General features: G+C 44.5%; 1 protein-coding gene across 1 annotated transcript; it reads left to right on the top strand.

Annotated features, from left to right (window-relative positions):
* Positions 1-26,713, top strand: cds2 (CDP-diacylglycerol synthase (phosphatidate cytidylyltransferase) 2). The gene is made up of 13 exons (XM_083645224.1): positions 1-166; positions 9,284-9,417; positions 14,555-14,651; positions 14,896-14,993; positions 16,872-17,011; positions 21,280-21,338; positions 22,162-22,244; positions 22,608-22,695; positions 24,485-24,553; positions 25,305-25,457; positions 25,653-25,772; positions 25,953-26,056; positions 26,317-26,713. The coding sequence occupies exons 1-13, from the start codon at positions 101-103 to the stop codon at positions 26,450-26,452; spliced, it is 1,347 nt and encodes a 448-aa protein (XP_083501350.1). The 5' UTR covers positions 1-100; the 3' UTR covers positions 26,453-26,713.

Below are 26,713 nucleotides of genomic sequence, written 5' to 3'. Positions count from 1 at the left end.
GATAAGAGAGGGAGATCTGCGAGTATCCAAATCAAAAGCTAACGCTGTGTCGGAAACCACAGGAGCTTCGCTGTTGTCGCTGGGCTAAGAGTTGCTAAAGATGACAGAGCTGAGGCACCGTGGAGCCACAGACAGCGAAATACAGCTCCAGCAGTCAGATGACAAGGTACGTTAACAACAGCCCGGATTCATTCCTTGAATTTGGTAGGAAAGCTAACGCTAGCTAGCCAGCTAACAACATACCATGGAGCTACCAGTTAGCTAGCTAAAGCTATTATGTTAGCTCTGACAGGTTCCGTTCTCGCTTGTGAAGATAAAACATCAAGCCGAACTCCATTCACAAATGTGACAGCCTTGCTTGTCACACCCACTGATACAGTATGGTTATGTTGATGGTCACACCTCGTAGAACACGACGAGACCTTTGGAAGCCGCTGGAAAAGTCATTCTCACTGTATTTTGCTGGAGGAATAACACGCGAGGCAATTCTAAAAGTTCCAATTTGATTGAATGCTGCTGCTATCCGAGCTGTGTTTTCGAATGGCTTGTAAAAGGTCTAGCTAGCTCGTAGGCTATGTTAATTTGCCGCTTCGCAGTTTTGAATGCAGTTTTGGCATGGCGTTATGTCCACACACGAGAGAACGAAGTAGATGTAACGTGCATAGCCTGTCTAGTAGTTCGTCTGTCTGTTACTCTGTAACAACAACAACAACAATGCCAAGATGATCAACAACACGAGCATAACGTTACTGCTGTCTCGCGAGATGATGATGCTGCTCACTCGTGTTTAATTCCCATCGTATGGAATTGCCAATTAGAACCTTAGATTGTCTGTTTGTCAACATTAAAGTCAACGTTCCATCCCAGTGAATAGTCAGAGCCCAGAAAGGGGCGTGGTGAGTGGTGACTGTACAGTATGGTTGATGTGGGGATCAGGACTAGAGGACATCATTACAGAATAGAAAAAAGTCGATAGGGGAGAAGTCAAGGAACTGGCTGCTGTCCACCTACCTACAACATAACAAGCCAAAACCAGCCCATGCCAGGGAAAATGTAATCAACTATGCGCTTTCTTAAATGCGTCCCTTTCGGGGGTGATGCATTTCTGAGTGCTGAGAAGACTCATGCAATCAGTTAATTACTGAATATAGAGACTATCATTAACGTCATACTTCATAAACTTTGAAAGAGCTGTTTATTGTTGAAATTACATTATGTCATTTGGCGGACGCTTTTATCCAAAGTGACTTACAATATCACATTTTGTCAACAGTAGATAAATCAACTTTGCAACACAATCTATGACAGAAATGACTTTGTGTAACTCATGATCAGAAGGTCGTCCACTTGGCAGGAGTAACACTGAGGACACTGAAGTGTTCGTTCATTAATTCGTTCATTGAGTGCGTTTACATGCACACAATAAACTGTTTATTAGCGGATTTCTGGAGTTACCTGATTATTCAAGTGGTCATGTAAACAGCATACACCGATAAGCTTTATCCGTTTATAGTCATAAACGGGTTAAGAGAAAACCTATAAACACAACTAGGTTTCTGGCCAATAATTGGTCTTCTCTCTGCATGTATACAGCATAACCAGCTTTCTTGTTTATACATCTGCGCATGTACACGTTGCGGGAGAAAGAGGCAGCTGGAGACGCACGCTGCTCACTCACTCACTCACTGGCCCCTTTCTGCTTCTTCTCCCCGGCCATGGCGCACCACAGCCGGCTTGATGAGATGAAGGTGAGCAGCGCGGAGCTCCTGCAACAGGCGTTTCCCGACCTGCTGCCTCCCCGTTGCTGCACTGCTATGTTGTAATGTGGATACAGGAGATGACGAATATTTGTCTCGAATTGCAAATAGAACGACGCATTAATAAAACGCATTGGACTCAGTGTGCAAGCCATGATCTGTGTGTGACGATTCTTTTCAGATGACGGATTAAAAAGATTTATACGAACAAAACGTAGCCTACTCAGCTGTTCAAAACACAAGTTATCCGCCACTAAATACCTTAATTCTCTCCGTTTTCGGACAGCTATTTAAATTCAGTTGGGTCAAGATCTGTATCGTTCATGTTATTTGACGTGCTTCAGTCGCCTGCCTGTCTCTGGGCTCTATGCTTGGTAAAGTTGGAAATATATGACAGATTCACACTTCCAAAGCGACGCCTCCCTAGTTAGACAACGAGATACAAACTAATTTTCACCTAAACCATCCTCCGAGCCGGACAAAGAAGTAATGAAAATGTGATTTTGCATTTTGCAACTTCTTTTGTTGTTTTATTGCGGAATTACCGCTGCCTTCTGGAGAGAAATCCGACTAATTGACTGAATCATGTAAACCCGGGTTTTTCCTATTGTCGGATAATTAAAGTGCATGTAAACGCAGAAATCAGATTATTGCCATAAACTGATTATTCTCAGTTATCCGTTTATTGTTTGCATGTAAACGCACTTGATTTGATTGATTGATTCAGTTATTTTCCATACATAGGGACACTCTGGAGTTACTTCCGGTCTGATGTTACCCCCAGGCCCACACATCAGTTTAAAGCTGATTCCTTGACTTCTGTGTCAGGGTTGCGTGAGGACTTTATGTACAGACTACCTCCATATCTACGATAAGAACATAGCCTCAGCACCTCTTCTGGAGACAAAGCTGCCTGCAGCTGCCTTGCTCTGCTGGCCCCACTCACACCAGCTCTGTTGTCTGGCTGTAAGTTGAGTTTACTTTTAACTCACTATTATGACTCTCAGGCCGAGAGCCAAACTAAGGCCGCCTGAAGTTTTCAAACGAGTACCATTTCAAATCTCAACATCTTATAAACTACTCAACATCTTATAAACTGATACAGTCTTTAAGTGGCCGTGTGCTGCTTCCCTAGTTGAAGACAGCCGATGCTGATGGTGTTGTATTTTCAGGCAGAATGTGCAGCAGTTGCGTTCCAAATGACAATCTGATGATGTGGTCGTGACGACCTTTCAAAACAGTTGCACTAAATGTTTGTGGTTGAGGAAATCACTGGAAAACACAGCTGAGAACTGAACAGACCTTGAACACCAACACTTCAATTTCACATTTAATACGGACCCAAACCCCCGAGCGTTGTTTTTAAATGCAAAATACTTGGGTTGTAGGGATGGGCATCGAATTTCGAATTTTCGAATAATCGTTGTTATTATCAAGGTCGACTTTTATTATTGAAAGTCGAAATTCGAAAAAAGGGGGAAAAAAGGGGGGGGGGGGGGGAAATTGTGAGTGAAATGTTGCATTGTCTCCCCTGATTCTAAGTATAGTCGAATCGCTTGGTTTGAGCAAGTAAAACAATTTTTATAAGCATTTTAAGCAAGGTTCATGGAAAAATGAATGGCGGATGAAATCCCATGAAGAGGGAGAGGGGGTGACTTTGGCACCCCTTTGGCACTCAGACCTGAGCCTACTAAATATTTAATGAACCACTCATGATTGTCAAAACTGTTTTTTATTTTCGAAAATGTCAATGTCATGTAACATGTTCTTTACTTCAGTGGTGCAATGCTTGTTTGAGCTAAAAAAAATCCACAGCAGAAGCTTTTTCTATTAATTAATAAAGCCTTAGAATCAGGGGAGACAATGCAACATTTCACAAAAAAAAAAAAAAAAATACATTTTTAATTTTTTTTACATTTTTATTTTTATTTTCGAATTTCGATTAAAAGTCGACTTTGGCCAGCGAATTTCGAATAGTGTTTTTGCTAGAAATGCCCATCCCTATTGGGTTGCATCAACTTTAAGTCAACAAGTAAGTTTGTGCATGATGGGGTTTTCCTGTCTCAGAACGGGCCTTTTTTGGGGGTGACAGAGTGATCATGGTTACTGTCGTGGGGACATGTGACTTCTTGGTCAGTGTGTTGGTGGTCAGGGTCATCCTGAACACACACATATCAGTCTTATGTGTTTTCACAGCACCCCAAGTTTTACACTCTAGTCATTTCAACGTACAACTGTGAGACTTTACGTTGAAATTCTCTAAATTGATACAGTAAACAAAAAAAAAAAAAAAAAGCTTGATTTTGAGTTGTGTGTGCAGTCAGAGTTGTGCTGATCTCAAATATATCAGTCATTGTCAGTCCGAGCTTATGGAGCAATGCGTTACATCACTCCAAGGTTTAGAAAGGAACCCATTTGAAGATCACAATTGTGGGACATAAACTTTGAAATTCTCTAAAATGATACAGTGAAGAGATGCTTGATTTTGAGTTAGTAGTATTAGGGCTGTGAATCTTCACTGGCTTCACAATGAGTTGATTCATTTACGATTCATCTGTCAACGATTCGATTCGATTCAATTCCACGATGCATCACGATGCATCTCTATACAGCTCAAAGTATCGTAGCTCCATGTATCACATCCTCAATTCCCTGTATTATTACTGCACATGGCTACTTTTTCATCAATTAATACAAGCAGTCAGATCAATATCAACTCCCTTTTTTACTTAGAAAGTGCTTTAAAATCTGAATGTCAACATAAATAAATTTTAACGTAAACAATCCAACGATTCATCTGTCAACGATTCGTTTCGATTCACACGTCCGCATCGCGATGCATCGATTAAACGATTAATTTTGACACCCCTAGTTATGCTGTCAAGGTTGTCCTGACCTGAACTCAAATACATCAGGCCTTTGGGGCATTTGGGGGAGCTGAAACCTCTTTAGGGGGGCACTCTATGCAGGAAACCCCTTCACCTGCATCTGCCTGTCTCTTGGCTGTGAACTAGTGAGTTCAGACTCCGCATCAACACAGCTCATTGGTTCAGATGTTTTGGTCTTAAAGCTGGAACATCCTGTGAAAGATGGCATAAGGACATCATTGTGATCAAGCTGCTTTCATGGGCGGCTGCTGGTCTAGTTTTTCTGAATTCATTTAGAGAGAGAGAGTAAACAAAACAAGACACTCTCAGTGTCAGTGTAGCTCCGCCTCCCGGACGGTCTGACAGGAAGCGAGTGGGGGAGTGTTTATCTGAAAGCAGCGCCTATTTTTAACTCCAGCATCCCGAATGACGACATATATGGTCGCCACGGAAACCAACAGGCCTAGAGGTTTCATCAGTGTGAGTGATGGTCGCTCGCTCGCTGCTGCCTTTGGGAGAACAGTTGTGTGTGTGTGTGTGTGTGTGTGTGTGTGTGTGTGTGTGTGTGTGTGTGTGCGCACACGCGTGTCTGCGCGTGTGCGCTCTGTTGGTGGCTTCATATTTGATGTCTGATATTAAATGTTACAGGGATTCCTGGAATTAGTAGAGAGATGATTAGAAGAGTATTTAACGATATTGCATATTGTGCTAATGTGCTTCCATCCTGACACTCGTCAACCATGCTCAAACCTTGATAGGTGGGCTGGGCTTGATCCAAAATAAGTAGTAAACGTATTTGGGAGTTTATCTCCAGCACCTGAGCAAAGGCTCTCAGCTGGATGAGCAGTAGCCACGCCCACTTTACACACTTTTAAAACTCTCAGCTGGGTGAGCAGTAGCCACGCCCACTTTACACACCTTTAAAACTCTCAGCTGGGTGAGCAGTAGCCACGCCCACTTTACACACTTTTAAAGTTAACCTGCTTAAAAAAATTACATTAAATTCCAACGTGTCGCATGTCACCTGTCACCATTGTAAAGATACATAATGGTAAGTAAGTTGCATAGTTTAGTAGCAAAACAACATTGAAAAGCATAGTAAAGACAGTAATAAGACAAAAAAAAACAGCAGACAAGCTGTAGAGGAAAAAACAAACAAACAAAAATCGGATTAAAAAAAAAATCATTAAATGAAACTATCCAGCTGCAGTAATGCCGGCCCATAATTGTGTGTAGCCTTCATGAGACACCGAGCCAAACGTCTGCTGTGTGCAAGTGACGTGAGAGCACCCAGCCTGATTTGGTCAACCCCAGCAGAGAGGTCAGGAGGGGGCGGGGCCAACATAAGTCAGGTCAGGAGGGGGGCGGGGCCAGCAGAGAAGTCAGGTCAGGAGGGGGGCGAGGCCCAGCAGAGAGGTCAGGTCAGGAGGGGGGCGGGGCCAGCAGAGAAGTCAGGTCAGGAGGGGGGCGGGGCCAGCAGAGAAGTCAGGTCAGGAGGGGGGCGGGGCCAGCAGAGAAGTCAGGTCAGGAGGGGGGCAGGGCCAGCAGAGAGGTCAGGTCAGGAGGGGGGCAGGGCCAGCAGAGAAGTCAGGTCAGGAGGGGGGCAGGGCCAGCAGAGAAGTCAGGTCAGGAGGGGGGCAGGGCCAGCAGAGAGGTCAGGTCAGGAGGGGGGCGGGGCCCAGCAGAGAGGTCAGGTCAGGAGGGGGGCAGGGCCCAGCAGAGAGGTCAGGTAAGGAGGGGGGCGGGGCCAGCAGAGAGGTCAGGTCAGGAGGGGGGCGGGGCCAGCAGATAAATCAGGTCAGGAGGGGGGCGGGGCCAGCAGAGAAATCAGGTCAGGAGGGGGGCGGGGCCAGCAGAGAGGTCAGGTCAGGAGGGGGGCGGGGCCAGCAGAGAGGTCAGGTCAGGAGGGGGGCGGGGCCAGCAGAGAGGTCAGGTCAGGAGGGGGGCGGGGCCAGCAGAGAAGTCAGGTCAGGAGGGGGGCGGGGCCAGCAGAGAAGTCAGGTCAGGAGGGGGGCGGGGCCAGCAGAATAGTCAGGTCAGGAGGGGGGTGGGGCCAGCAGAGAGGTCAGGTCAGGAGGGGGGCGGGGCCAGCAGAGAGGTCAGGTCAGGAGGGGGGCGGGGCCAGCAGAGAGGTCAGGTCAGGAGGGGGGCGGGGCCCAGCAGAGAGGTCAGGTCAGGAGGGGGGCAGGGCCAGCAGAGAGGTCAGGTCAGGAGGGGGGCGGGGCCAGCAGAGAAATCAGGTCAGGAGGGGGGCGGGGCCAGCAGAGAGGTCAGGTCAGGAGGGGGGCGGGGCCAGCAGAGAGGTCAGGTCAGGAGGGGGGCGGGGCCAGCAGAGAGGTCAGGTCAGGAGGGGGGCGGGGCCAGCAGAGAAGTCAGGTCAGGAGGGGGGCGGGGCCAGCAGAGAAGTCAGGTCAGGAGGGGGGCGGGGCCAGCAGAGAAGTCAGGTCAGGAGGGGGGTGGGGCCAGCAGAGAGGTCAGGTCAGGAGGGGGGCAGAGCCAGCAGAGAGCAGTGTTTCCCATACATAAAGGAATTTGTGGCGGGCCGCCACAATAATATTTTGACCGCCACAATAAGATGTTGACCCAAAAAAAAAAAAATTTTTTTTTTTTTTTTTTTTTTTTTACAGTGCACCTGAACGCAACATGCAAGATATCCGCTGAATAAGTGTCCAATAAATGTTCATGTCATTCTGGCCAATACTTCTGTTTAGTATTTATAGTCTGGAATATGGAATATCTTTCAATAATCTATGATTTAGCTGCTAAATTGTCAAATACCGCCATCTGCTCGCTACCCAGGCACTTATGTATGTACTTAACCCAACTAACTTAACCTAACTAACTATCCGGTGTGCACAACACTGTCAGCCTAAACTCCGGCTGACACCCCAAAAACCTACAATCCGCTACAGAAAAATGTATATTGTTTGTTTATTAACTGGCCCCTCGCCTTCTATCATTTCACGAAAGTGGCAAAGCAAGTTGAGTATCCCTGACCTATTCACCTTATGTTCAGACCTTACAGTGGACCAAATTCTTCCGGGTCCGTCTAACACTTCCGGCGGTCACGGCGCAAAATAAGAGAGTTGTTTTTGGAGCGGGCAGTGAAGGGGTAAAATAAATAACGTAGCCTACTACTTTGAGCGGGTACACAGCAAGCAAGCGAGTATCCACTGTTAGCCAGGTCAGATAACGTTATCGTCGACAATGACGAGCAGTTTCTTGTAAAACATACCTGGACTCCAACAAAGAAAGCTTCAGATAGTTGTCTCTCCTCCGAGGCAGCGCGATAGCAGCGCGAGCCATTAACGTCAATAAAGACGCGCAGACGTTAACGTAATTCCCTGGAATGCGAGACTTAACGAGCCAGTTACATGGCGTTGCATTCTTAGACATTGCCATTTGCTTTTATTTGGTATGTTACATACAATTGGCTAAATTATTAGTTAATTCAGAGTTAGATGATATTGGAGCAGCGCAGCCATTTTTTATTTTATTTTATTATTATTTTTAGCCGGAAGTTTTGGGACGGCCACACAACCAGGTCAAATGGGCGTGGCTACATAAGGTGAATAGGGAGAAATTTAGTTTGTCATTGTAAACCCACAGCACAGTAATGATGACATGTTCTTCATAGATCTAGCCTTTTAATTTTGCTCTTAAGCTTTCTCAAAGTACACCAAATTCATGCATTTTACTTTAAAATGTTTAAAAAAATCTCACGGGGGGGCAGGCCCCCGCACCCCCCTAGGGGTCTGCGGTCCCCCACCACAAATTCTCAAAATCCTGTGGGAAACCCTGGAGAGGTCAGGTCAGGAGGGGGGTGGGGCCAGCAGAGAAGTCAGGTCAGGAGGGGGGTGGGGCCAGCAGAGAAGTCAGGTCAGGAGGGGGGTGGGGCCAGCAGAGAAGTCAGGTCAGGAGGGGGGTGGGGCCAGCAGAGAAGTCAGGTCAGGAGGGGGGCGGGGCCAGCAGAGAGGTCAGGTCAGGAGGGGGGTGGGGTGGAGAGACACGCAGCAGCGGGCTGGCTGTCACCATCAGCTGGGCTGTAATGTGCTCTTACCACAGTCTGTGAGTGTGACCATGCAGAGGCACTGAGGCAAACCGTCTGTGACTGTGACCACTGTCTGTGACTGTGACCACCGTCTGTGACTGTGACCATGCAGAGGCACTGAGGCAGAGATTTAGACACGCCTCCTTCAGGGAACAGATGGAACCGGGAAAGCAACAACATTGATGGAGATGATTTGGCGCTGCGCTGCCTGGCCCCTCCCACACACAAGCTGCAGTGGAAATCCTGTGGGAGAGGAAATCCACATGCAGAGTGACTCAAGATAGACTGATGATATATGGCTTTGCTGATGTTGGATTGTTTATTCATAATCTTTAGTTTTAGAGGCTTAGCCTGGCAGTGCCAGACCAGTTCACGCTGCACTGCATTTGCATTTGCAAATGTGAATTGCAGCAACACACACACACACTCTCCCACACTCCCGCGTGCACGCGTGCAAATAGTGCGGGTGAGGCCACGCATATATTGCATAATGCTGCATATATTGCCCTGGAGCCTAGGAATCGATGTCTGTACTAAATGCCAGTGTCTTACTTCCTGTCTGTCTGTCTGTCTGTGGTTCTGTCTGTCTGTGTCTGTGGTTCTGTCAGGGTTCAGAGAGCGACCTGAAGGACGGGGCGTCAGACAGTGAGAGCAAGGCGGAGTCAGGGGTCCCCGAGGTGCCCGCCTCCACTGATGACACCCCCGAGGTGCTGAACAAGGCCCTGTCAGGACTGTCCTCACGGTACGCTCCACACACTTTCAGGGGAAAGCATCATTCTGTAACGTGAATAAATATATATATATATATATATATATATATATATATATATATATATATATATATATATATATATGTATATATGTATATGTACAGTATATGTATATGTATATATGTATATATAGATATAGATATAGATATATATATATAGATATAGATATATATATACTGTATATATATCTGCTAGCTGTTATGGCTCATTAAGGCTCATGACAAAATATTCACACAATGAGATTTTATAATAACTAAGGGTGGGTAAAGGCAAATACTTGTAATTGTAACAGAACAGCTACAGTAGGACAGTCTGGAAAGTTCAGAAAATGACATCACTTTACTGTAATGCAGCGCTTAAAACCAGGAAAAGACAACACCAAATGCCATATCTAGGGATGCACCGATTGCGATTTTGTTGGCCGATTCCGATTTCCGATTTTTGAATAGTCTGACTTGCCGATACCGATTTTTGCCGATTCCGATTTTCTTTCTAAGAACAATAATTGACGGGTTATTTTTTGACGTTTTTTTTTTTTTTTTTACTTTGCTTTAACACATTCACTGCCAGACGTTTTTTTTTTTACTGTAGTTAGCTTCTGCCAGAGGGGTTTTTTGAGGATTCTGGCTCATCTTTCAAGACCCGAGGATTCTTTTCTGCTAAGATTTTGTGAACACACAATATCTCAAAAGAACTAATAGAATGTGTGCTTTCTCTGTCTAAAAGAGTTAGTTTGTAGAGTTAGTAGTTATGTAAGCATTAGCAGTTGAATACAGCATGGTTTCAGCGTCAGAAAAATTATTCAGAGATAAACGGCTTTTTGTGAAATTCGATAGAACAGTCACTTTAACCATTCATTTTTGGCTCTCTCTCTCTCTCTCTCCCTCCCCCTCTTGCTCTCTCTCTCTCTCTCTCTCCCTCCCTCCCTCTCGCTCTCCCTCCCTCTCTCTCTCTCTCCCTCCCTCTCTCTCTCTCTCCCGGAGACGCACTAGGTTTAATCAGAGAGAGAGAGAGAGAGAGAGAGAGAGAGAGAGAGAGAGAGAGAGAGAGAGAGAGAGAGAGAGAGAGAGAGAGAGAGGGAGAGTTGCTTCCAACTCCTCCCTCCGTGGGCGTTCTTCTTGGCTGCAGCGGCCGTCACAAGCTTGTCACCAGTCTCACTGCTTTGCTGCTGTCCTGTGCCTGTCTGCGCGGCCGCTGTTTGAGGAAGTCTGGATGGACTCGCTCGCTTCTTGGAGTTTTGGTTGAGAGAAGCTTTTGCGATTCTGGTCATATTTATGCTGCGTGTTTCAAAGTGTGTTCCACCTGTAATCTATTATGCAAATTTGCAATCCCGCATCGCCAGCAATCAGCGCGAAAACGAAAGCGTTTTCCCCCATCCATTTTCATGAGAATGGCTGCTTTTTGCTTGCCTTCCTCTAGTCAGGAGGGCACTGTCGCCACTTAGTGGCTCGGTGGAATGGGTTGTAAACGTTCGGTGGCTCCAATAATTATATAAGAGATGTAAAAGGGTTAGATGCACATCCCACGGTCAAAAAAAAAAAATTCATTTTTTTGACGTATTAATACGTCATTGGCAGTCAACCGTTGGATTATTTTTGACGTATTAATACGTCAATGGCAGTGAACGTGTTAATAGAAAATTAACATTCATGTCACATTTCTTATCATTTGCATGAGGTAGGACGATCTCACTCAAAAACATCTCAAAATAAAAGTGTTCCAGGTTACTGGACAGAGCTGTTCTTTTTTGTGTAAATACAATGAATATAAAACAATTAATTCCAGTATATCCCACAGCTATCATGCATTTACTTTTCCAAAAGAAAAAACGTGCAACAGAACAGGGGCTTCAGATGAAAAGTAGCCTATGGCTAAATCTGTTACAAAGCATATCTTCCCCTATGGGGTTTAATGTTTTTTTTGTATATGTCCCTGCCAAATAAACTAATAAAATAAAATAAATAAACGTCAAAATGTTATCCATGGACAAGGAGTTTATAGCCTATGTGGAGCCCAGAGACCTTCGAAGCCATGCCCACTCTACAGTTGTGGATTTGGCTGTTATTGAGTAGCCTAGATGAGGAAATGAGTTTGAGTTGATTCAGTTTGAATATCGTAGTTTACACACAGTCCGTTTTTTTTAATCCGCCATTCGAAAAAAAATCATCTCGCACAGTAAACCTTGCACACTGGTCCGATGCGTTTTATTATTATGTTCGTCGTTCTATTCACAATACGAAACAAAAGTCCTCTCCTGTATCCACGTTACAACGTGACTGGCAGATAGCAGCAGCAGCAGCAGGCAGCGGTGATGTGGAGTGCAGCTGGTCGCGGAAGAGGGGTGAGGTGAAGCGAGCCGCTCAGACTGCAGTGGACTCCAACCTACCCGGCCCCTCCAGTCCGCGGCTCCACACTGACGAAGACATGCTGTGGCATGCAGTGTGTAGTGGCAGCTTTCGTTTTGGCAGCAACTCATCCGTCTCGGTCTCGCTGCTTTTGGGTGCGCAGACGTTACTTGAAAATCGGCTCACCGAATCGGCATTTTAGAGTGACCGGCGCAGATCACCGATCGAAGCCGATCACGTGGAAATCGGCCATTTCCGGTCACGTGCCGATCGATCGGTGCATCCCTAGCCATATCACAATATTACAATATCCATATCTGAAGACGATATCTAGTCTCATATTACACCATGGTTATAATATGGATATATTGCCCAGCCCTCTGTGCATAGAAACATGAGTAAATATATATATATATATTAATATATATTACACCATGGTTATAATATGGATATATTGCCCAGCCCTCTGTGCATAGAAACATGAGTAAATATATATATATATATATATATTACACCATGGTTATAATATGGATATATTACCCAGCCCTCTGTGCATAGAAACACGAGTAAATATATATATATATATATATATATATATATATATATATATATATATATATATATATATATATATATATATATATATATATATATATTACACCATGGTTATAATATGGATATATTGCCCAGCCCTCTGTGCATAGAAACATGAGTAAATATATATATATATATATATATATATATATATATATATATATATATATATATATATATATACCGTATATATATATATATATATATATATATTACACCATGGTTATAATATGGATATATTGCCCAGCCCTCTGTGCATAGAAACATGAGTAAATATATATATATATATATATATATATATATATATATATATATATATATATATATATATATATATATATATATATATATATATATTACACCATGGTTATAATATAGATATATTGCCCAGCCCTCTGTGCATAGAAACATGAGTAAATACAATCTGTAGCTCAAATAACAGTCATGCAAGCCGGCGCAGCTTCAAGATCTGCTCTACTTCCTCGAGGAAGCAGAGCAGTTCCTGAAGCCGCGCCCCAGAGACACACAGAACATTGAAAACACCCGTTGTGTTTAGGGCTGCAACTAACGATTATTTTCATAATCCATTAATCTGTCGATTATTTTCTCAATTAATCAATTAGTTGTTTGGTCTATAAAATGGTAGCAAATGATGATCAGTGTTTCCCAAAGCCCAAGATGATGCTCTCAAATGTCTTGTTTTGTCCACAACTCAAAGATAATATCAGTTTACTGTCATACAGGAGTCAAGAAACCAGAAAAATATTCACATTTAAGAAGCTGGAATTAGAGAATTTAGACCTTTTCTCTTAAAATTGTATTCAAAACAATTAATCGATCGATTATCAAAATAGTTGTCGATTAATTTTCTGTCGATCGACTCGTCGATTAATCGTTGCAGCTCTAGTTGTGTTTCACATTATATCCCGATTTCGGGTCGATAGAAGTAAGGTTCAAAGGTTCCTGACTTATTATGTTTTCCTCTAGAACCATTAAGCTGACAGAGGAACCCTTGTTTTTCCTGCATGTACACCTCAGGCTGCACAGTGAGACATGATTCATACAGAAAGAATTCCTTTGCACGCATAGTTTCTGTACAGCAGCTGTCTACATGAAGCACAGGGGCTGCATTGTGTTTGTACTAGGGCTGTCAAAATTGGTCCCAAAATCATATTCGAATATTCCCTATAAAAAACAAAACATATTCGTTCGAATATATTCAAATGCTTTTTTTGTGCGTGCGTGCGTGGCAAGGCAAACCAATACAACCAGAGAGCTTATAGAACTACTTGGTATATTTATTATAACTTTTTTTTTTTCAACACAAAGATTGTTTTTTTTTCATATTTATTCAGTCAATACTAATACAGTAGTAGCCTACACTTTTGTAATGTTTTTAAATAACCAGGCAAACAATGTATGTTTTTATGTTGCCCTCTTGGCCATTTCCCCCCCCTGGTTAAATGTAAAAAAAAATATATATAAATTTTCATATTCAAATATTTTTTTCTTTTCCGAATATATATTTGAATATAGAATATTCTGTGACAGCCCTAGTTCGTAGTCGTACAGCAGCAGTCTATATGAAGCACATGAGGTGTATTGCACTCCAGTCTCCTCCTGACATGTTGTGCCTGTGTGGGCTTCAGTCAGTCTGCAGATAATCAATCATGAAAGCAGATTTACTGTTTTTTGTGTGTGATCGTCTATTGATCCACTCAGGGTGATGGAGGTGGAGCCTCAGGGTGATGGGGGTGGAGCCTCAGGGTGATGGAGGTGGAGCCTGGGACCTTTGAGTCTCTGTAACAGCCCATCCTCTCACACAGGACAACACGGCTCCACTTTTTAGCTTTCGTATTGATTCTTCTTTTCCGAGGGTGTTTTGAACATGTCAATTTAGTGATCCAAACAGTTAATAATGTTTATTGACTTCTGTGTTGTTTTCACCTTCCAACAGACATTGAACAGGTGTGTGTGTGCAGTGCAACTTGATCAGTGGCAATACTGTTATAGAAGTAATAGCTCCATAAAACCTTGAGCAGCTTCATAACCTTGAGAAACTTCTATATTTGAACATGAATCAATAATATTGGTCACTTTGTAAATGAGAACTGTCTTGTGTGTGTGTGTGTGTGTGTGTGTGTGTGTGTGTGTGTGTGTGTGTGCTCAGATGGAAGAACTGGTGGGTAAGAGGGATCCTCACCCTGGCTATGATCTCCTTCTTCTTCTTCATCATCTACCTGGGCCCCATGGTGCTCATGATGATCGTGAGTATTGTGAGATTGTGGGTATCGTTAAAAAAAACTTCAGATAGCAGCACAATAGCAGTACTTCATGTGATACCGATACTAGAGTACCTCATTAGATCTTTTTTTACTTTATTCGATACCCATCAGTGAATTTGAACATTTTGCTGGCATGTCGGCACACTGAATTGCCAACTCCGTCACATACTCAAACTCACCACACAGACTGCATCAACTCCTCTCTGCTGTGTGTTTGCCTCTACAGGTACTCTGTGTCCAGATCAAGTGCTTCCAAGAGATCATCACCATCGGCTACAGCGTCTACCACTCTTACCACCTGCCCTGGTTCAGAACGCTGAGCTGGTGAGGACATGCACACACACGCACACACACACACACACACACACACACACACACACACACACACACACACACACAACACACAACACACAACACACAACACACAACACACAACACACAACACACACACACACATTCTGCTTGTTTCTCCATGACTTTCAAACCTAAATTTATAAACTTTGTGACGATCATCATCGTTCAAATTTGGCTGGTGGCTTATTAACTATGTTCCTGTGGTGTGATGAACTCAAAAAGCATATTGATTTTTGGTTTCCAGGGACTTGAATATCCTTCTTTACTTGTTTCTTATTGTGTTGTCTTATGTTTTATTTTATTGCAGACTTCCCGAGGTTTGTTCGGTGACCTGAATTCACTTTCCCCCTCTAGATCTAGGTTATTAAGCCAATCAGATAATAATAGCAGTCCTATTGTGAATGTGAATCATCAGTTTGATTTGACCACTAGTGGTGTGTACAGATGTCTAGTGTGATAGTTCAGTAGTCTCTTGACATTCACTATGCTGTCAGTCTGAAAAACAACGTTCACTTAGTCATTTTGTAATGGCAAAACGTCCTAACATTTAAACATGGCCGAGTCCTGTCACCAGGCACAACACTTAACTTAACTTAACTTAACTTAACTTAACCTCTCCTGCTTTTTCTGCAGGCATATTGAATGTCACGCTTTACACGACAACGCTCCCTGCATAAAACAGCAAACTGTCGTCTGTCGTCGTCGTGGTGTTCTGCCCTTTGGTTCTGCGGTTATACGACGGCGCTGTGATAACGATTCGCGTGCGGACCGGAGCCGCAAATGTACAGTAATGATGATCCACTGCTGCTGATTGGTTGCATTAAAGAATAAAAACTCGGAAAAAAATACCAGTTTTCTTTGCAGCACTTGGCAAAGGAAATCAATGCATCTGGCCACGAGTTTGAGGGTAGTTTAATTAATTAAATAGCGCCACCCATTATGTCTTTTTTTACCAGTGCAATTGACTTGTGCCATTAAGGCCACAGTATATTGATACTAGGCTCGTTGAATGTTCTATTTGTCTTTCATATTGTCTTCCATGCGTGAGGTGGGGCCGTGTCGTCACACTTTTCACAAGCATTGTGTTTTGCCACTTTACACGGGGCGGTAACTTAAGGGCGTCGTCGTCAAAGAATTCCACTCTGGAACCTGCTTTCACTTTTTATGTCTTTTCAGGCGACAATGCGACATTCAGACCAAAAGCGTTTGTGGAGCTGCCAGCGTCTTTCTGCAATTCATTCTCTATGTAAGGACGCGCTAGACGTGCTCCTCTTTTAATGAACGCACCTGGCGTTTCAGCGCTTTCAGCGCTGTTGTTTTTGGAGGAGCGCTGTGGGCGTTTTAAAGCTGAAAAAAGTTGAACATCAGAGGAAAAGCGCCCTGCTCGTCTTTATCACTCCACCTACCTTTTCTCCTCCCGAGGGATTTTCAACCTCCGCTGCTGCCAGAATTGGCAATAATCTGGCTTTCATGTTGACAGTGAACAACATCAAACAGACAAAACTAGCTGGTTACCGTCCGTGTGGTCGTTGTGTTCTGATCCGTACTGCACGCGTCTACAGGGGAAAACAAACGGAGCACAAAAAAAACGCTCCGTGCGCTGTGTTTTGTGCACAATGGAAGCGCTCTCAACATGATTTTCATAGCGTTCTGACTGAAAAAAACGCTTTTGGTGTGAATGTCCCCTCAGGCCCTGATAATGTCGTTGTTATTTCAACGGAGGGCCCCCAAACGCAACAAAAGTTTGCCGTTTCATGGAGGGGAGCACTGTCGCGTAAACTAGGCCTAACTTAGTCGTTACTCCTGGAACTGTGATATATGTACGTATGTATGTTCCTCCTCCAACAGGTACTTCCTGCTGTGTGTGAACTACTTCTTCTACGGGGAGACGGTGACGGATTACTTCTTCTCTTTGGTGCAAAGGGAGGAGCCGCTTCGCATCCTCAGCAAATACCACCGCTTCATCTCCTTCGCTCTCTACCTCACAGGTACGAGCAGGTACGAGCTCTCTACCTCACAGGTACGAGCAGGTATGAGGTGTGAGCTCTCTACCTCACAGGTACGAGCAGGTATGAGGTGTGAGCTCTCTACCTCACAGGTGCGAGCAGGTATGAGGTGTGAGCTCTCTACCTCACAGGTGCGAGCAGGTATGAGGTGTGAGCTCTCTACCTCACAGGTGCGAGCAGGTATGAGGTGTGAGCTCTCTACCTCACAGGTGCGAGCAGGTATGAGGTGTGAGCTCTCTACCTCACAGGTGCGAGCAGGTATGAGGTGTGAGCTCTCTACCTCACAGGTGCGAGCAGGTATGAGGTGTGAGCTCTCTACCTCACAGGTGCGAGCAGGTATGAGGTGTGAGCTCTCTACCTCACAGGTACGAGCAGGTATGAGGTGTGAGCTCTCTACCTCACAGGTGCGAGCAGGTATGAGGTGTGAGCTCTCTACCTCACAGGTACAAGCAGGTATGAGGTGTGAGCTCTCTACCTCACAGGTACGAGCAGGTATGAGGTGCGAGCTCTCTACCTCACAGGTGCGAGCAGGTATGAGGTGTGAGCTCTCTACCTCACAGGTACGAGCAGGTATGAGGTGTGAGCTCTCTACCTCACAGGTACGAGCAGGTATGAGGTGTGAGCTCTCTACCTCACAGGTGCGAGCAGGTATGAGGTGTGAGCTCTCTACCTCACAGGTGCGAGCAGGTATGAGGTGTGAGCTCTCTACCTCACAGGTACGAGCAGGTATGAGGTGCGAGCTCTCTACCTCACAGGTGCGAACAGGTATGAGGTATGAACTCTCTACCTCACAGGTACGAGCAGGTATGAGGTACGAGCTCTCTACCTCACAGGTACGAGCAGGTAGAAGGTCCTGAGTTCGATTCTCGCCTGGGACGCTGTGGGCGCTGGAGTTGTGACCCCCCCCCATATCTGCAGTGCCTACTGCCCAGGTGGGCTATCTCGTCGAAAGGGCCTTTCTGTGTGGAGTTTGCATGTTCTCCCCGTACCCCCCAGGGGGTTCCTCCGTACATAACCCCCCACTAAAAACATGCAGAAGATCGTCATCCGACCAGTGACGACAACATCTGAAGTTGGTCCAATGACGGTCCAATGATGGTCCCCGGGCGCTGGAAAGAAATAGCGACCACTGCTCCTGGCCTGCCCCCCGGAGGAAAGGACAAGCCTGGATGGGTCAAATGCAGAGGACATATTTCACCGGCCACCGTCAGCATGAGTGTGTGTTGTGGCCGCATGCATGTGTTGTAGTGTGTTCGTGTGACAATAAAGACGGGCTTCCGTCTGAAATCGTGTTTTTAGGTATGAGGTATGAGCTCTCTACGTCACAGGTACGAGCAGCACCGAGATCCAGTTTGACAAATAAGCCCCAAAACGTTCTATAAATGATGCCAAAGAAAGAGCCCTCTAGAATAGAGTAATTTACCGTGATGTGTGCCTAGAGTTCCCACAGTTATTATTTTGCAGATGTGTCACAACATCATGTGTAAATGGTCCATGCAAGACACATTTATTCATTCACTTCATTCAACGTTCATTTATCTTCTGTTGGTTAAACTGGAAGCATTCTGAAGCTCCGCTACATCAGCACATTTAGCTGCACACAGGCAGTTTGACAGCCAAGCAACACATGTGGTGTACCACTACCACACTACCATCTCTATGCTACAACGGTACCATGCTGTTACCTTAAAACTGCCTACTTTCTTCAATTAATTCCCACAGCGCTACATTGTTGTGTCCATCAACCGCCATGTATGTTGTTGAAGTGTCAAAATGAGCAAGATTAGCTTCTGATTTGTATAGGGGATTAAGTAGAGCCATATGATCCCCCCCCAAATTCTATTTTATTTCTTCCCATTTTTTTCCCGTTTAAATTCGTCTGAATTCTGTGTTTTGCTTTTTACGCTCATTTTACCATCAGAAATAGTGCTAATAAGTGCGAATGAATAAACGTCGCTACGGCTCTGCAGTCCGCGTTGTAAAGATAACGTCAGGTGTGTTTATGTTGACTAAAATGGATGTTTTCAATTCTAATAGATAATTAGATCAGTCACCTAAAGACCTTTCAAACATATTTCATCGCAGGATGATGTTTTCAGACAGACACATTTGATAGTATTCAATCTCTTTTCCTTTTTATTGATCAATTCCGCAATTCCGCCCGCGATTCCGCGATAGCAGAAATCACATGGCTCTAGGATTAGGTTAGTTATTTCAAAGTTAGTTATTTCGCTCATCGTACTTTTGAAGCCCCGTTATCTGTGCCGAGTGCACATTGCTCGTTATTCACTGGTGCAGCATGATAGTTGATGCCAAACAGGACGTGGTGAGGAAGGAAGCCTCTTTGCCTCCGAGCTTCAAGGTGAAACTGAGCGGCCCGTCTATCTCACACATGATGCCACCTCAACTCAGACAGGAGGAGCCACATTCTGTCAAGTGGAAGCTATTTAAAGTCCAGCTGAACCCAAGAATGACTTTTCTTTTCTTTTAGTTCAAATACCCGGGTATGCAGTGCACCTATTTAATAATGTATGCAAACAAAATCACAACAATCTACTTTCTTTAGTTTTTCACACTTTTTCACATCAAAAGTTTGTTTTTCAAGATTTCATTGATAACAGTAATTTACAGTTTGCTGACGTCACCCAGTACTAGGGGTGTCACGATACACTCAGTTCACGATACGATACGTATCACGATACTGGGTTCACGATAACGATACGATACGATTTTAACAATATTTTTTTAAACTTGAATAATGACAATATATGACTGGAAAAGTAGTATTTTATTTGAAATGCACAAATACAAAACATGCTGTTGTGGGAAATTGTTATTACAATAACAACTAGAAAAAACATGAGATTGGAGATAAGGCTTATCTTGAAATAGAATGAGTTACACCGTCACTTAGATTTACTTTGAACTAAAAGGTTTCTCAGCAGTATAAATTCTCATTATGCATCTTCAGTTTTTCTTCAAACTCAAACAACAAGACTTTTCTTAGTCTATTTTGTATGCATCTTCAGTTTTTCCTGTCAAGTAAACAGTTTTGCCAGAAACTCAATTGAATGGTTTCTCTCCTGTATAACTTCTCATGTGTCTCTTCAGAGACTTGTTCAACTGAACTACTTTCCACACATTGAACTTCAACAAACAAAGACGTTTCTTTGTCTATTAAAAAAAAAAAAAAAAAAAAAAATTGCGATATGAGATTTCATCTCAACGATACATATCGTGACGTTTTACTATCGCGAAATTTCGTGGGACGATATATTGTGACACCCCTACCCAGTACTATCAAATTTCTACCCCATTTCAACCAATCATATCACGACATGCAGCTGTCAATCAAATCTTCATTTCTGGATAATTTTCTCTTCCAAATGAAGTCGAAAATGGCGCCTAGTGCCTGTCATCTGGCAGAATTCCTATCCCATAAACTAACTACTAACTTGGCCAATTGTTAGAAACATGGATAAAAAACAAAAACTATAATCTCTAAGAATGCAAAGAAATGTAACTGGCTCGTTAAAACGCGCATTCCAGGGATATCGTATCGTTATAGCAGCGATAATGGCGCGCGCATCCGAGAGCTTGGTTGTCAGGGGTCGCACTTAGGAGATTCCAGGCCGACGTGCTGCACTCTCCGCTCGGCAACACGAAGGCAGCTGGCTGCCTGCGGCTCGCTGAGCTCCACTCCTCCCGTCAAAAGGCTCTTCCCGAGGGCAGCGCCACAACACACTGAATCGCACTCGATTTGGAGGCGGAACACGCCAGGATTGGCCAAAGCCCAATCCAGTCCCCAGAATTGTCAAATAAAATCATCGACATGATACTATGACCCGCCTCTCAACCTGTCATCTTAGACAAACTATGTTTTCAGTCTGAAACGGACTCATTATGCACGTGACGAACAGGTTCAGTTCGACTTTAAGCTATAATGGTCTCAGCTTTCATCCGTTCAAGTGGCAGAAACCAAGGCGATGTAGAGCTCCAACTGTCTTGATGATTGAATTGATCTGATCAAAGTCCTGCTGGCTGAGAGACTCCCTGCTTTGTCAGACCACCTCACCTCAGCCTCACGTGTCAGACTCGCATGTTGGGCTATTTTTGATATGGGTCTTTCTAAATTTAGCCCGAGTTTGACCAAAGATGACCTGGATTATGACTGGATTCATCTCCTTCTTGTTACAGTTGGGATGTCTTGGCCTACATCTCTTTGTTTGTATGTGTCTTGTGTGTTGCAGGTTTCTGCATGTTTGTGCTGAGCTTGGTGAAGAAGCACTACCGCCTTCAGTTCTACATGGTGAGTGGCTCCCGACCCGACCCGACCCGACCCGCTCTCCTCCTGCCTCGAGGCTGCTGGCTTACTGATGAGACTTACTAACATGCAGGCCTCCAAGTAGGGCTCGCTATGGTTTAAAACATTACAATATCAGTAGAGTATTCAACTCCATCACCACAGACTGTATGGGTTAAAGAAATGTATATATATAAAAAAAAAGATAGGGTGAACATTTTTTAAATTCATCTCCCCCCCCCCCCCCCCCCCCCCCCCGATTATCTAAGGGTTCACTCCCCCCGCCAAAAGAAAATGTCTATGGAGAAAATGAATGGGAAACTCACTTGCGGGGCAACACATGTCACGTGACTGTTCAGCTCAATACCATAAGGGGGAGTAATGCTACAGAGCCAAACGCACTGATTCAAAGTCTCCTGACTTGGTTTGGTTAAACAGAAAGGTTAGTGTCTGGAACAGCATTATAAACAACACGTGGCATGTAGTGATCTGGCCCACAGTAATGCATTGTAAGGTTTACACTGAAGGGTAAACGGGTTATAATTCACCTCGTGCTGCCGAGTCAACCTGAGCTCTGGCTTTAGGAAACGCTACAGAGACATTGGGCCCTGTCTTCGCAAAAGCGGTAATTTAGCGTTTAACGCTGCCCCTTTTTACCGTTGGGTTCTTCCCAGATTGCCACCAATTCAACAAAGTGGATTTTCTTCCGAATTCACCGCCAGGAAATCGTTTGCCTCAAACATGATTGCATCTCTGCTATCATCAGCATATGAATCTATCTACTATATACGATCTTGGTCTCATAGATCTTTGTGTGTTTTCTCCCCAGTTTGGCTGGACTCATGTGACCCTGCTGATCGTGGTGACCCAGTCTCATCTCATCATCCACAACCTGTTTGAGGGGATGATCTGGTAAGGAACCTGTGACTGTCCCTCATACGCTTTTATACTGCATATAGGGCATCTTCTCTCTGCTAATGTCTTCTCTAAAAAATATAATTGAATTTGGTTGATGCTGATTATCATTCCCAAGTTTATGTGTGGTAGTCTTCACTCAGGTCTACAGAAGAAAAACACAGCATGTAACAGACCATTAGCTAATGAAATTACATTTTCCATGTGGCTCACGAGGCATGTGAGACTGATGATATGCACATTATGGTATTGAATAGATTCTTGTTCGAACGGGTCCCGTATAACCTGACTGCAAGTTACCGCCCCCATCTGGCAGAGTCAGGGTATGCCTCTGATAGAAAGCCTGATTTTTCTCAATAGGTTCATTGTGCCAATTTCCTGTGTGATCTGCAACGACATCATGGCCTACATGTTTGGCTTCTTCTTTGGCCGCACCCCACTCATCAAGGTTGGTTGTGTTGTTGTCACTCTCAGGAACTAAAAAGGGAAGGATTAGTCTATCCTACGAATCACTGTTATACAAGTCAGGTAGTTCCGACCAAGCAAATCGGATTGGTCAACTAGACATTTAGAACGTGCTCAAATCAGAATCACAGCACTCCTATGACTCATAGCAGTGCTCAAATGAACAATGTCTCGTCACTCAAGGTAAAATATGACTCCACAATTCAGCGTTGATGTTACGAGAAGCTCAGCCATCCTCATCAGCTGTGCGGTGAGTCGGCGACATACGGCGCTACTACTACTAGCTTAAAAATGCACACAATGGGGGGCGTGGTTTTGGCCGGAAGTGGGCGGAGATTTTGCCATTTCCCACGGATATTGTTGCGTTTTTCTTTCATGGCTTGACAGAAAAAAGTCTGCCTTCACGCGCCTACTCGGCTTGAAAATAGAACTCACGTCATAATCGGCGCAGCTCAGGCGAGGCGTGGGTACACGGAAGGTTCACGTTGAGGCGCCCTGTGTACACAGCCTCATTGACTAAAAAGGACGCCTATTTAAAAGCGTGGGTAAAGGCAAGGCTTGGGTGCTGTGTGTGAACGTAGGGTAACACACAGAGCGCACAGGGTGAATTTTATGAATGGAAATTGAAAAAGATACGTATCATAGCGCATTTCCCAGTGCGCATACGCAAATCTGAGTCATTTCGCAGTGTGTATACTGCGTATACCTGCGTAGCACGTAGACAACACCCCTGACTAAATCTGTCCATGAAAACATTACTTTACTTGTTAGAACAAGACTGAGCTAGCAAAGCAGGTTTGTGTTTATATATGTGGTATCTATTTGGCCTTGGGAAATCACAATCTTTAGAAAGCATTAGCTCAAGTTGGCAGGCTACAGGAACTAGTTCTTGTCTGTTGTTGCTGGCATGTTACTAAGTGTTGGGCTACTTGCTGGAGTAGTAAACAATGTTCCATTACACAGTTTTCAATCCAAAGTTTTAATGTCCTAAGAGGAATTGTGGTTATTGGTCAGTAACGCCCCCTGATTGGTCAAAATGGTACGCGACTGACGGAATATGCCAACAGAAGAAAATAAGAAGGGGGGGAAAAACGTGCATTACAGCACTCCTAGGATGACACGAGTGTGTTTCAGACAGGCAACAACATTAACTGCATGGGCGTCAAGTCAGCCAGAAAGTAAAAGTAGGTCATCCGCCGTAGGGCTTTCAAAATAAAACCCTAACATTAACATTAATATAAATTTTGAGTAATGCTTTACAGCCACAGTTTCACTCCATAATGCAATCTGTATGTAATCACAAGTATTTTGATACAAGGTTTGCTGCTTCGTTGCTGACATTATTTTGAAAGTTTTAACCGGAAGTTTCAGTTTCATTCTGGCTAACCTGGCGCTGGGCAGATGTGTGAGCAAACTGCTCAGGGAGGAGGGAGAGAGAAGAGCAGTACAGCCGTGTGAGCAAACTGCTCAGGGAGGAGGGAGAGAGAAGAGCAGCACAGCCGTGTGAGCAAACTGCTCAGGGAGGAGGGAGAGAGAAGAGCAGCTGAAGGGGTTGGGAGGCATTGTGAAAGTGTCAATGGCAATTACCACATCCTGCGTTAAAAAAAAACCGTGTATAGCTGTAATTCTGATGTAAAAACGTTCTTAAAATCCTGAACCTCCCATTGAAGAGCTTTGAGTGTGTCCTTTTCTGAAGTTCTGGACACTGAGAAGATGTGGTATGATACATGGTGATATCTTAACCTTGCATCCACACACTCTGTCCTCTGCAGTTGTCACCTAAGAAGACATGGGAGGGCTTCATCGGGGGCTTCTTCGCCACCGTTGTGTTTGGGATCATGGTAAGAGATGAAGTGAATTTCACTGCACACCTGTCCGAGAGAGGATTCTGAAACCAAGGACAAGATGTCTGGTATCAAGTAGAGCTGCCACGATTAATCGATGAATCGATTATTCGATCGGCATAAACTTAATCGTCAACTATTTTTATCATCATAAATGTGTAAAAAAAAAAAAACGAATGTTACTTATTCCTTCTCAAACTACTTTCTACAAAGTGCTACTCTAGTCCATCAAAAATGTATTAGCCGTCATTGATTGTGTTGCATAGTTGTTTTCTGTACTGCTGACTAAATGTGATATTGTAAGTTGCTTTGGATAAAAGCGTCTGCTAAATGACATAATGTAATTTAATAATGTAATGTTTAAGACTGATTTTTAACACACAGAAAACATGTGAATGTGAATATTGTGTGGCTTCTTTAGTCTTCTATGACCGGAAACTGATTGTCTTTGGGTTGTGGACTGTTGGTCAGGACAAAAGAAGACGTGATGATGTCATCTTGGGCTTTGGGGGAGTAACAGTATTGCGACAATACTGTTCATCTAATAGCACAGGGATGTCATGTTGTCCCCTAGGCTTTTGGTTTACCCCTTCATTATGACAGGACTCTGTCCTTGCTAGTGTCCTCCCGTCTTGGGACCTGGGAAGGTATTGGCTCCCCTAAATGAGCTTCTCCAGTAGCACGGTGAGGTTCTTACCGTTAGTGGTGTGAATGCAGAGACTAACTCTTAACTCTTGTTTCTTCCCAGCTGTCCTATGTGATGGCAGGCTGCCGCTACTTTGTGTGTCCGGTGGAGTTCAACAACGACTCCAACAGTTTCCAGGTGGACTGCGAGCCCCCGGAGCTGTTCCAGCTGCAGGACTACGCCCTGCCCAGCGCCCTGGAGACACTCACGGGATGGGTAAGGCTCGCCTGGAGCTCCTGTTGCTCTGTGTCTTTCTCTCTCTCTCTGATGTTTGGCTTTATCTCTTTGGATCAGGGATCATACAAACTGTTGACTACCATGTTGATGGGCTGGTGGAGTGTTGTGACGTCTGTGTGGAGGGTGAGTGTGAACATTTTGTTTGAACCCTTCCTCGTCTCTCTCTCTCTCCAGACCACAGTGCGCCTCTATCCGTTCCAGATCCACAGCATCGCTCTGTCTGCCTTCGCCTCCATCATGGGACCGTTTGGAGGCTTCTTTGCCAGTGGCTTCAAGAGGGCCTTCAAGATCAAGGTAGGGTGAAGAACACAACGTATATAGCACAGATGTCGTGTCTTGTGTTGGATTCTATACATTATGATATATATACATTATGTGTCTTGTGTTGGATTCTATACATTATCGGATATGATGCACCAACTCACTGAGGCACATTCCGAGCACGTGCACTGTGAATGTCCTTTGCCTTTTCAGGACTTTGCCGACACCATCCCGGGTCATGGTGGCATTATGGATCGATTCGACTGCCAGTACCTCATGGCCACCTTTGTTAATGTCTACATCGCAAGCTTCATCAGGTAAACACACACAACCTCTCAATGTTAGCAGGGAACTTCAAACAAACACAAAAAATGCAAAAAAGAAAGAAAGTATTTAATTAAAACTCCAAGGCTGCTCTCGTCTCTAAAAGATTGTATAATTGTTTTGGCTGGTAAACAATCGTTTTTGGCAGGTGAATATTTTTTTTTTTAAAGTTGACTCGCCGTTGACAGGTGAGCCAGGCAGTTAATTCCGTCCACCGAATGTGTGTGTTTTAACGTCCGCGTTTGTCTCCCAGGGGCCCGAACCCCAGCAAGGTGATCGCGCAGCTCCTGGCCCTTCGCCCGGACCATCAGCTCCACATCTTCAACTCCCTGAAGGCTCACCTGACAGAGAGGGGCCTGCTGCCGGCGCTGGAGGAGGCCGCCGCCTAGAGACGATGCCCCGTTTGCCCCACCGGGGACACAGAGAGGAGGGCAGCACCCGAGGGCTCCGACCGCCCCCCCTTGCAATGTGCATGTGAGCGAGAACGCCCCCAAGAGCGGGGGGGGGGAGAAAACAACTAAAAGCCTTGGCTCATTCCATTTTCGTTTGTGTGTGCGCGCGTGAGAGTTGCGCACGCTTTTTCCGTACGTACGGGAGTTACGTTTCTTACGTCAGTGTTTTCAGGTTGAGTTAGGGAATTACTAGCCTGA

The sequence above is a fragment of the Poromitra crassiceps genome (genome assembly GCF_964638095.1).
Source record: "Poromitra crassiceps genome assembly, chromosome: 10".
In the NCBI taxonomy this organism is placed as follows: Eukaryota; Metazoa; Chordata; class Actinopteri; order Beryciformes; family Melamphaidae; genus Poromitra; species Poromitra crassiceps.
Note: the sequence above shows the minus strand (reverse complement) of the source record. Positions and strands in the feature narration are given on the sequence as shown.